This window comes from Mytilus edulis, chromosome 2 (assembly GCF_963676685.1).
Source record: "Mytilus edulis chromosome 2, xbMytEdul2.2, whole genome shotgun sequence".
Classification (NCBI taxonomy): Eukaryota; Metazoa; Mollusca; class Bivalvia; order Mytilida; family Mytilidae; genus Mytilus; species Mytilus edulis.
The window spans coordinates 67,656,140-67,668,312 of record NC_092345.1 but is presented as its reverse complement, the minus strand read 5'-3'; the positions used below and the strand labels follow the sequence as shown (position 1 = coordinate 67,668,312).

The 12,173-nt window shown below is 34.7% G+C and overlaps 1 protein-coding gene across 2 annotated transcripts in view; it reads left to right on the top strand.

Moving 5' to 3' along the window:
* The window catches only part of LOC139512745 (neuroendocrine convertase 2-like), a 63,519-nt gene extending 52,873 nt beyond the window's left edge, over positions 1-10,646 (top strand). For both annotated transcript variants that reach the window (XM_071300609.1, XM_071300610.1), the window contains exons 26-28: positions 1,718-1,756; positions 9,764-9,904; positions 10,506-10,646. In XM_071300609.1, the coding sequence (XP_071156710.1) occupies positions 1,718-1,756; positions 9,764-9,904; positions 10,506-10,606 (281 nt within the window). In that variant the 3' untranslated portion in view covers positions 10,607-10,646. The remainder of the gene's footprint in view (positions 1-1,717; positions 1,757-9,763; positions 9,905-10,505) is intronic.
* Positions 10,647-12,173: the final 1,527 nt, after the last annotated feature.

Below are 12,173 nucleotides of genomic sequence, written 5' to 3'. Positions count from 1 at the left end.
CGGGATATTTTGTTCTAAAAATTCCCAGGCCCCCAAAAAATCAAAAGGTTTGTATGGTATGTAGGGGAGCTCGAGTTGGTCAATTCAGAAACATTTTGTCATGTCTGATGTGCCATATAGTTTTACCCTTGTCCAAAATTCCGTAATTCCGAAATTTAGTCATTCCGTCATTCCGCAACAAAGTTTAACCATTATACAGAGTCTTTTTCTAAACGCCTACAGATATTGGGCTGATTTGTGGTATGTGAGTTAACCATGATGAGTTACAGATCAAGTTTAAGTTTCGTTCTGCTCCGCTAACTTTTGCCAAAATTACGGGCTTTGGAATTGGATAAAAAAAAAATCTAAACTCTTTCAGATATTGGGATGATTTTTAGTATGTAAATTAACCGTGATGAGTTACAGATCAAGTTTAAGTTTCCTCCCGCTCCGCTAACTTTTGTTGAAATTACGGGCTTTTGACTTTGATAAATTGTTGAAAATCACAGTTATACGGACTTTTTTTCTAAACTCTTTCAGATATTGGGATAATTTTTTTTTCATGTGAGTTAAACAGGATGAGTAACAGATCAAGGTTAAGTTTTGTTCTGCTTGGACATTTTTTGCCGAAATAATGGGCTATGGACTTTTATAAATTGTTGAAAATCACAGTTATACAGACTTTTTTTCTAAAAGCTTTCAGATATTGGGCCGATTTTTGGTGTGTGAGTTACACATGATGAGGTACAGATCATGTTTAAGTTTCGTTCCGCTCTGCTAAATTTTGCCAAAATTAAGGGTTTACAACTTTGAAAATTGTTGAAAATAACAGTTCTAAAGACTTTTTTTCTATACGTCTCCATATTTTGAGCTTATTTTTGATATGTGAGACTTCCATTATGTTTGTGTCCACAGGTGTTATTGAAATTGCAGATTTTTCAACTTTTTGAGACGGGGTCATTCGTGTCGCTTAGACACATCTAGTTTTATATATTTCGTAGCTAGTTCCCCTTTAAGATCGAAGTGACCAAAATAGCACACAACGCCTTTGAATCGTACTTGTTCTGCATAAAATAGTGTCACAAGTGTGTAATTGGTTTTAAGTTTTGTCTCAATAGTTCTAATTTGTATTTATCTATCTCTTTTCTAACCTGCGCTGTCTTGTCTGTCCTTAACTCAAAATATAAAAAAGTAAGAAATGTATTTAACCAAGTATCATTAACAATAAAATTAATATCAGTACATTCTGATCAGTTACGATTAATTTGTTGGACTCCTTCATTTTTGATTAAAAATGATTTTTTTTATGTAATATCAAGTATGATCTAACTGTAGAAGAACTATGAAAGAGGGACGAAAGATACCAAAGGGACAGTCAAACTCATAAATCTAAAACAAACTGACAACGCCATGGCTAAAAATGAAAAAGACAAACAGAAAAACAATAGTACACATGACACAACATAGAAAACTAAAGAATAAACAACACGAACCCCACCAAAAACTAGGGCTGATCTCAGGTGATCCGGAAGGGTAAGCAGATCCTGCTCCACATGTGGCACCCGTCGTGTTGCTTATATGATTACAAATCCGGTAAATAGTCTAATGCGGTAGGTCACATTCATGAAAGGGAAGGGGCTTGTAGTTATGACGTAAGGAATTATATGATAGTGAAAAAATGTAATACAGTTCTACAGTAATTTATGTTGATTTATCTTTACATTGTTTTGTTTTGTAGATCAAAGTCAACAAACAGTCAGAACTCAGCCTGAGCAAGGTATACATCTAGTAAATGTTTTACCGTTTTGTAAAAAATCTGTTTAGTTGAAAGTTGTCCATTCTTTCGAATGACGTTATGCCTTGTGTTAGTCTTTATTCAATTTTCGAAAAAAAACTGCTGATATTTATGAATAATTTGGTATGTTTCCATAAATATCATGAAGTTGTTGATGCTATATCAATCACTTATTACTGATTATGTCTACCAAAGTGAAAAGTGCCCGTATTTTTGTAAGATGTATTTCTATTTGTTTCCATCTGATGATTTAGACCAATCTCCACAGATTTTTATAGTTATTTCTTATCTTGTACTGTTACATCTATGTCCAGATTAGGGGAGGGCTGGGATCCCGCTTTCATGTTAAACCAACCAGATTATGTATGTGTGTGCCTGTTCCAAGTCAGAAACCTGTAAAAGAGGGACGAAAGATACCAAAGGGACAGTTAAACTCATAAATCTAAAACAAACTGACAACGCCATGGCTAAAAATAGAAAGGACAAACAAACAAGAGCACACACGACACAACATAGAAAACTAAAGAATAAACAACACGAACCCCACCAAAAAACTAGGGGTGATCTCAGGTGATCCGGAAGGGTAAGCAGATCCTGCTCCACATGTGGCACCCGTCGTGTTGCTTATGTGATAACAAATCCGGTAAATAGTCTAATTCGGAAGGGGATTGTAGTTACGACGTAAGGAACATATCCGATATCATTTGTGAAACGGTTATTCCATAACGGTCAACCAACTCGTGATGGCGTCCGTAAAATTTACGAAGGGATGATTTCAACTTCACCATTTGGAACTCTTGGTTTAATAGCTTCCTTGTGAGCAGCAACCCTCTATCAAGAAAATCATGATAGGAAATGAAAGCACGGGAATATCGTATCAGTTGGGAGATATATACCCCGTATGCAGGTGCTGCTGGAATGTTGCTACTTAGAAATGGAAAGTTCACAATTGGAAAGCTGAAATCATCTCTTTTGTCGTAAAGTTTTGTTTTCAACCGACCCTCATTGCCAATTTCTAGATGTAAGTCAAGATATGAGGCCGACTTAACTGTATCTGTAGTATCCTTTATCTCTAGCTCGATTGGATAGATGCGTTCCACATAGTCACCAAATTTTGAATTATTTAGTGAAAGAACATCATCTATGTAGCAAAAAGTAGAGTTAAAGGATATTGCTAACTTCTTATCTTTCTTCCTAAGAAGTTTCTGCAAGAAGTCAGCCTCATAATAATAAAGAAACAAGTCGGCAAGTAGAGGGGCACAGTTTGTTCCCATTGGAATGCCGACAGTCTGTTGAAAAACACGTCCTCCGAACGTAACAAATATGTTGTCAATCAAGGAATCAAGCATCTTGATAATATCAGTTTCAGAGAATTTTTTGTTAGAATCAGAGTGATCCTTTACAAAGTAGGATTTATCCCTCCCTAAGACAAGATACTTGTATCTACGTTGGCCATTCTTTTTTACGAAGCAAAGCAATACCAACTCTTTCAATTTGTCTTTTAGTTTGGAATGTGGAATACTAGTGTAAAGAGTAGAAAAGTCAAATGTTTTAATACTGTTACACGATGAAAGAGAGTTAGATTGTATGTACTCTAAAAGATCTTTGGAATTTTTAAGTATCCACATCTGATTCACGCCCCCTCTAGAATAGGCAGTTTCACAATAACTTTGAAGCCCGTTTTTGATTGCTGATAAAATAGATGTTAATAATTTCGAACGAGGTTTCGTGGAGCACTTGGAAGACCCAGCAATATACCGTTGTTTGTAAGGACACTTATGTAGTTTAGGTATCCAATATAGTGATGGCAGATCCAGTTCTTCATCTTTGGTTGAAATTCCAAAGGAACACAGACAGACCTATGATTATCCAGGATTTCCTCTTTGGTAATTGTCGTGAGGGTATATGTTGAGTTTCCAAGTGAATTGTAAATATCTAATTCGTTTATCAAGCAGTTAATGTAATGAGTTTTACACACAAAAACGATGTTGTTTGGGGCTTTATCTGCGGGAACAACAACATATTTGTCATGGAGGTAGGATAGGTGATTTGCAACATTTGGGTCTTTAAAGATTGACGTAGCATGGGCATTGATAGACCCATTCAGTTTCTTAATTCTGATTTGTATCAACGACCTCACTGCCTTAATCCATTCGGAAAGAGTGTCTACGTCTTCCTTCTCGCGCTTAGCCCATTGCCTGGCATAATCCTCAACTGAGTCCATAAAAATTTTAAAGTTGTATTTCCAATTGATGGATTTAGGCCCACGATATTTCGGACCTTTCGATAACACATTTCGTAGAGAAGTGTTATTAACAATGTTGAGGTCACCGGTAATAACGTGGCCAGCAGGATTATGTGTGAATTGGGAACTAGCACAAGTGCAATCAGGAGGTTTAGACTTGAAGTCGTCAATATCGAGATCCTGCAAAACGTGTTTGTAATTGAAAATTTTAGTTGCAATAGGTTTGGTATAGGTATAAGAAATGATTGGTACAGACTGGTCTTTGAAATAAGGAGGTATTTTCGATTGAACTAATTTATGATGAAGGATATTGCCTAAGTTGACGCCATCGATACCTTTGTTGGCAAAGGAAACATTAAGGAAAGATCTTTTCTCTTTTTCATCTTTGCCAATGCGGACTGGCTTGAAAAGTCTGTGACTTGCAATATCCGAAATTATAGCTGTAATTTTGTATTGGTTTGAATGAGGGTTTGTAACAGTGGATTCCAAACATAAACTGAACAGAGAATGAAGTTTTGAAAGGGGTAATGAATAAAGTTTCGTGCGAATGTGATGAATACCTAACGGCTTTTGTATAAATGGCAGTAAGTCATTAATAGATACATCATGCAGAGAAGGTGATGTATAATGACAATGACCATGACTGCGTCTACGTCGAGGAGTAGAGTTGAAAATATTCATCACATTCACCGAGTTACACGAAGGACTAGATAGAATACCTACACCATCAATTTTGTCATTGCAACCATAAGGTGTCGCAGTTCCCAATTGTCTAATCTAGTAGTCCTCTTTTTGTCTACGGAGAGTCGTTAAAAGATTAGGATTGTTAGAGCTATGGTATATCTTTTTGATAATGCGAACTGTCATGGAAACGATGGAATGATCGGGCTGATTGAAATGCTGGTATAGAATGTCGTTAGCATTGAGGTTAATGTCTGATCTATGACCGCACATACGTTTGTTTAGCCTTCCTTTCGTTTCACCGACGTATACCAATCCGCAAAGGTTGCACTCTAATCCGTAGACGACATTTATCGATTTACAATTTAGATCATCGTAACTTCTGGTGAAATATGACTTCTTGGTCAAATTGCTAGTAAATTCAGCATCTGTAATTAAAATTGCACAAGTTTTGCAGCCTTTGGTCTCACATTTCGAAATGCGACAGTGTTGTACTGTGTCATCAAAAACCAAAATGTCTTTAAGTCTTTAAGGAGAACTGAACATGGCTGTATATGTGTACTATTGCTGTTGTCACTAGGACGTAATTCAGTTGTTGTTGTTTTTTGCAGTCTTACATATTTGTTTTTCGATCTTTTTTTGTACAATAATTAGGTCGTTAGTTTTCCAGTTTAATTTGCTTTACATTTGTCATTTCGGTGCTTTTTATAGCTGACTATGCGGTATGATATTTGCTCATTGTTGAAGGCTATACCTATAGTTATAAATTTTTTATATCTTTTGGTCTCTTGTAAAGAGTTGTATCATTGGCAATCATATCACATTTTCTTATTTATAACAAAAGCTGCAGACAACACTCGAGAAAGAAGCACATTAGAACAAGCATTTTTTTGTCGGGATGTATAAGTACCCGGCCACGTCCACTTATTTTTGTCCATCTGATGAGTTAAGCCTTTTTCAACTGATTTTTATAGTTCGTTCTTATGTTGTACTGTTATACCACTGTCCCAGGTTAGGGGGGTGGTTGGGATCCCGCTAACATGTTTAACCCCGCCACATTATTTATGTTGTGCCTGTCCCAAGTCAGGAGCCTGTAATTCAGTGGTTGTCGTTTGTTTATGTGTTACATATTTGTTTTTCGTTCATTTTTTTTACATAAATAAGGCCGTTAGTTTTCTCGATTGAATTGTTTTACATTGTCTTATAGGGGCCTTTTATAGCTGACTATGCGGTATGGGCTTTGCTCATTTTTGAAGGCCGTACGGTGACCTATAGTTGTTAATGTCTGTGTCATTTTGGTCTTTTGTGGATAGTTGTCTCATTGGCAATCATACCACATCTTCTTCTTTTTATACATTGGCAAGGCATGTAGCATTATTCTATTTAATTTATTGTTAAAAACTTATGTTTGATATCAAAAACAAATACTGGTACATATTAATACTAAGTAATGATGTAAACAATAAATAGGGTTTATAAGTGATAGAAAAGCCTCGTGTTATTGATTCATGAGTAAAAGAAGCTCAATCATTTACCACCGTTCCTATTTGTTGTATTTTCACATATTTAGTATCCAGTGACCATGAACTAACAGGCCGGGTATCTTGAGTCATGCATATCACCACCGACAAGATGAATGTAAATAAACACTGCCATCACTGTCGGTAATAATCTGAGTTTATGCACTCAATACTAGTAAATAAAATTATTTTTGTGATGATCGATGCCAAAGTATTTGAAAATCCGAAACCTAATCATACAAATGTTGAAGACCATGCAGAGCCTAAAAGACCATAATTAAAGCCAACATCGGAAAAGGGTTATGCATAATCTCATTCCCGAACTGAAAGTTGATATGCACCTCTATTCTATTCAAAGGTCAAAATGTAGGGTTGTGCGGCATATTTTCAACATTCATATGCCCTGGACTTCTATGAGTTTAAACTTATACTAAAATACTATTCCTTCACTACCTCCAGTATTAGACTTCCTAAGAACTAAATTTAAGGCGCTACTCTGTTTGTCTATACTGGTAAAATTCCCAAGTTATGTCTCTATGAGATGAAGAACAGAGATCATATTTGGAAACCAGAACGTTAACATAATAACAAATCTATGAATATTATATTTCTCCCCACAAGTGGCGTGGTTTGACAAACAGCTGTATTTACAGAGTGCAACATATACAAACATTTATTCAAATAGAAAACTCTCTATAACACTTTTTCTCACAACAATACATATTTATCAGAACTATAGCCTTTAGAAAATCACTATATATATTCTATGTTTCCTTTTAGGGTACTTTTATCCTACCCCTGTTTCACTTTTTTAAAGAATTTGAAAACAAGATTTTAATTATTGCCAGCTTATGTCCATGTGTTATAACATGAACTGTCTAGAGCCTGTTTGAAACAATTCTGATAACAAATTCAGCATTTAGTGAATAGTATAAAAAGTGTCCAGTCCTGCCTCTGTCTCCAGTCCACATCTTACTATATGCATATTTGTGTGAATGAAAGTTCACAATTTCTGCCTCAAATGGTCAGTTTAGAATTCTTGTCACAACAGTATCATCTCTTACCATATATCTAACATGATTTAGCTAGGATATGAACTAGAAGTGTTTAAAAAACCATATTTGCAAAGGTTGTATGTATGGAGATACCAGTCTGGTATATGAATTCCCTAAAAGTTTGATAGATATGACTGCTTTCATCTGATTTTTGCATACATTGTAACTCAAGCACATTTGTTGTTTTCTATACAAAAGACCTTAAGAATAATAAAATCATAGCATTTACTAGTTAAATTATCTGTTTAATGACCCAGGGGGTTAGCATTTTTTTTTCTGTTTTTTTTTGCCTCCTGGGCCTAACATTTCCTAAATTATTCCTGTGTTTCTAGCAATGTTGAATATTTAATACATATTTAGGATATAACACATTATTGTTAATTTTATTGAGGTCTTTTTGAAATTCTATTTGGTTTTTTTAATTTTACTTCATATTTAAGTTAATTTCTTTAAAATCTCTGAGATAAACCAGATTTTGTGAAATTCAGTATGTTCTTTATTTGAACCCTTTGTATGTTGCAATTCTGTTAATATAGACAATGCAATTTCCCTTAGGAACTCCCTCTGCGGCTTATTCTGTGCCACTTTTACTATGAAGTTACGTGAAAAATTATTTCCTATAACGGAAAGTTGATATGCGCTACTATATTATTCAAAGGTCAAAATTTAGGGCTGTGCGGCATATTTTCATCATGTATATGTCCTGAACTTCTTTGAGTTTAAACTTATACTAAAATACTACACTACCACTACCTCCAATATCAGTCTTTCTAGGAATTAAATTTTAGGCGCTGCCCTTTTTTGTATACTGGTAACATTACCAAGTTCTGTCCCTATGAGACGAAATACAGAGATCATATCTGGGAACCAGTACGTTAACAAATTAACATATCTATGAATATTATGTGTCTCCCCAAAAGAGGTGTGGTTCGAGAGAAACAGCTGCATTACAGAATGCAACCTTTAGTCTAGTTTGCTGGTATGTGTCGTTATTTTTATGCCTCATTGACAAATACTCGACATCAATTTTATTGATACCAAAATGCTATTTAGGCAAAGCAAAGATTAACTAGAATTGCCATTGCAAGCAATAGCGGATGTCACCCTTCCCCTATTGCCACTAAGCGGCAGCCATTTTTAAACAATTTAACAGTGAATTCAGATCGATGCATTGCAATATATCTTTCTGTAAATTTTCAGTACATTTTGAGCATTGTCAAAAGTTTCACATTTCTTCTGTTTCCATGGCAACGGCAGCCATTTTGAAAATTCCAAAGTCAAAAGTCTCATCTATACATGCCAGTTAACAATAATATTTAGTTTCATTAAGTTTGGAGCATTTTGAAAATATTGGACATATCTGCAGTTTCCATGGCAACCGTTGACATTTTGGAAATTTCAACTTCAAAAGTCTCATGCAGACTTGACAGTCAACAAACATATAAAGTTTCATTAATTTTGGACCATTTTGAAATTTTTGAAATTTTTGACATTTTGGCTGGTTTCTATGGTAACAGATACCATTCCAAATTTCTAATGGCAGATACCACATTGCTACATGGGAGAGAACATACCATCAAAGTTTCAATGGATTTGACCTACCATTTTAAGAAAGTAAATGCCACTTTAAGGTTTTTGAAGCATTTTGACCATTTTTGACTTGTTACCATGGTAACGGCAGACATTTTTGAAATTCCAACGCCAAATTCCACATCTACCAATGTTGCTCATCGTTACAGTGGAGTTTGATTAAATTTGGAGCATTTTGATATTTTGGAAATTTTTGGTGTAGTTTCCATGGCAACATGATAGTTCCAATGATTGCCAAAATCATCCAAAACCAGTATATGCCCGGCACCTACATTGTATCAAAATATAATGATTCTAAGTTAAAGCAACTCCAAATAATTCATTAAAACCAAAAACTGGAATTTTTCACAATTGTTCCGTTTCCATGGTAACGGCAGCCATTTTTTTATGGTCTTAAGACCTACTGCAACCCGAAATTTTGTGTTCCTCATTATAGTTAACTATCATTAAGATTGGTTCCATTGGCTCCGAGAAAACTGCCGGACAAAATAGGTGGAAGAATAATAATAATACAGAAAAAGAAACAGAGGAAAAGCAATATGTCACCCGACATTGTCGATCGGGTCAATTGTATTGATAAAAAAAATGCTAAATAGGCAAAACAAAGATAAAAATGCCAGAACACAAAAAGAGACATATGTGTCTTAAAACATGCACATATTAGTAACGGTTTATGGTACGATTGAACTATTTTTTAGCTCTCAACTAACGTTGTATCATCTCTATTCGTATTCGAACACTTGATTCATTGAAGAGCAACAATAACAATAGAATTATTGAAACATTAAAACAATGAGGTGTCACTAGTCCTGCAGGTACTGCTGGCCTCGTCATCGCAGTTTTGCATATGGGATGGAAGAAAAATATGATCATGATTTATATTTAATTCATTTTGTAGTGATCGGAAAATGGGGAGAATGGTCATCCTGCTCTTCGACTTGTGGTTATGGAACACGTGTTCGTGAAAGAGAATGTTCCGGTACATGTAATAGTAATCGTCTGGATTCGAAGACATGTTTCACAAGGTGTCCAAATCACAGTAAGTATTTACAGAATAATGGTTACTCACACATCTACAAATGATGCATGGTTGTCGACGTTCATCTACCTGTTTAAATTTCAAAAACCTATATTCCAAATGAATAAAAGTTGTTTAAATGTTCTTAATCATGATAATTTTTAATTGACATCGAACTGTTGTACGTCTTTGAACATCATATGTATTTTGAATTTATAAAAAGGGAACGACGAAACTTATTTCTGCATCAGATGTAGTTATTACTAGTTATTTAATAACCTTAACATACACGATTTACCTGATTGTTTTACATTCGATGAATACTAGGTTAAGATTATTATGCTTTTAATTATTCACAATACAAAAAGTGATTTATTACATAAGTTTTCGGCAGTAATAAGACGAGACAAAAGTATGTATTAGTAAATATAGAAAGTAAATGTATAAGTTAAATAATTTGTAGTTAAAATAAAGTAATATATTTTAAATTATTTTTGAGTGTCCCTATCATGCTTTATAACACCTTTAACAGTGTCGGTTATGTGTGAAGATGAAAAAATAACACTTCACACACCAAATGTTAAGAACAACCAAATACAAGAAATATATATTTCTCTTTCAGTTTGTGCGGATTCTTTTGCCAGTTGCAGTAACACCATTTGCAGTACACATACATATAAGTACAATCACATCTTTTGTCGAAAAACATGCCGAATATGTTAATTTAGTTGAGTTTATCAATAAAAAAAACAATTTAATAAAATATTCTGTTGAAATTGACTCTGGTGAAATCTGCCTTATGCTATATAAGCAAATTAAATGATATTTCACACTAAATTTACACCAAAGGGATATAATTGAGGTAAGAAGTACTTAAATCAGCGCCCCTAACGAAAAACAGAGAAATACATTCGTTGTTATGACAGTCGTCTCCATTACACAAAAAAATATGATTCCAGTTGTCGAGATATTATCCTTTTCAACAACAACAAAACAATTTCGATGGAACTGTACTCAATGTACTACGTTGGTGTTAATCAAAAAGTGTAGGCATGGTAAACACATTATTTTATCTGAGTAAAACAGATCTTTCCTCTCAAGAAAAGGAAAATAATTTAGCATGGCGTGATGGTTGGGAAGTGGTTAAGTAAGGGTTAGGGGTCGACTATAGTTACTAAAAGCTTGTAAAAACTGCTAAGCACCCTTTTGCCCACAACTCTGAAACAGAAAATAGAGTGGTCTTGATAGTATATTCTATGTGTCTCGTTGCAACAGTCCATATACTGACTTCTACATACTAAAAATGTCAAAGACAATAGACTGTGAACACAAAATGAAGGAAAATTCATTAACACAAGCATATGCACACATAAAGACGCAATTTAATAGATTCAATTAATACTGTAACATTCAATTACATCTAGAAATTGACAATGAGGGTCCGTTGAAAACAAAACTTTGCGACAAAACAGATGATTTCAGCTTTTCAATTGTGAACATTCCATTTCTAAGTAGCAGCATTCAAGCAGCACCTGCATACGAGGGATACATCTCCCAACTGATACGACATTCCCGTGCTTGTATTTCCTATCACGATTTTCTTGATTGAGGGTTGCTGCTCACAATTAAGGAAGCTATTAAACCAAGAATTCCAAATCGTGAAGTTGAAATGATCCCTTCGTAAATTTTACGGACGCAATCACAAGTTGGTTGCCCGTTATGGAGTAACCGTTTCAGATGATATCGCATTTGTTCCTTACGTCGTAGCTACAATCCCCTTCCCTTTCATTGATGTTACCTACCAAAATAGACTATTTACCGGGGTTGTAATAACATGAGCAACACGACGGGTGCCACATGTGGAGCAAGATATGTTGACCCCTCCGGAGCACCTGAGATCATCCCCAGTTTTTGTTGGGGTTCGTGCTGCTTAGTCTTTAGTTTTCTATGTTGTGGCATGTGTACTATTATTTCTCTGTTTGTCTTTTTCATTTTTAGCCATGACGTTGTTTGTTTATTTTCTATTTATGAGTTTGGCTGTCCCTCTGGAACTTATGCTCCTCTTTAATACTTTTTCAAAGTTCCTTTGTCAGCTAGTTAAAAATATGAACATTTCTTTTTTTTTCAAGTTTAGTTAGGCTTCTTTTCTCACTTAAGGACATTTTTGCAATCTGAATGTCTGACGTCACAGTTATCAAATTGCACAGAGTACTCAAATTGTACCTAATCAACAGAAATAGCTGCTGAAATTTTACAACTTTTCTTTGGAACTAAATAATTGTATTTCAAT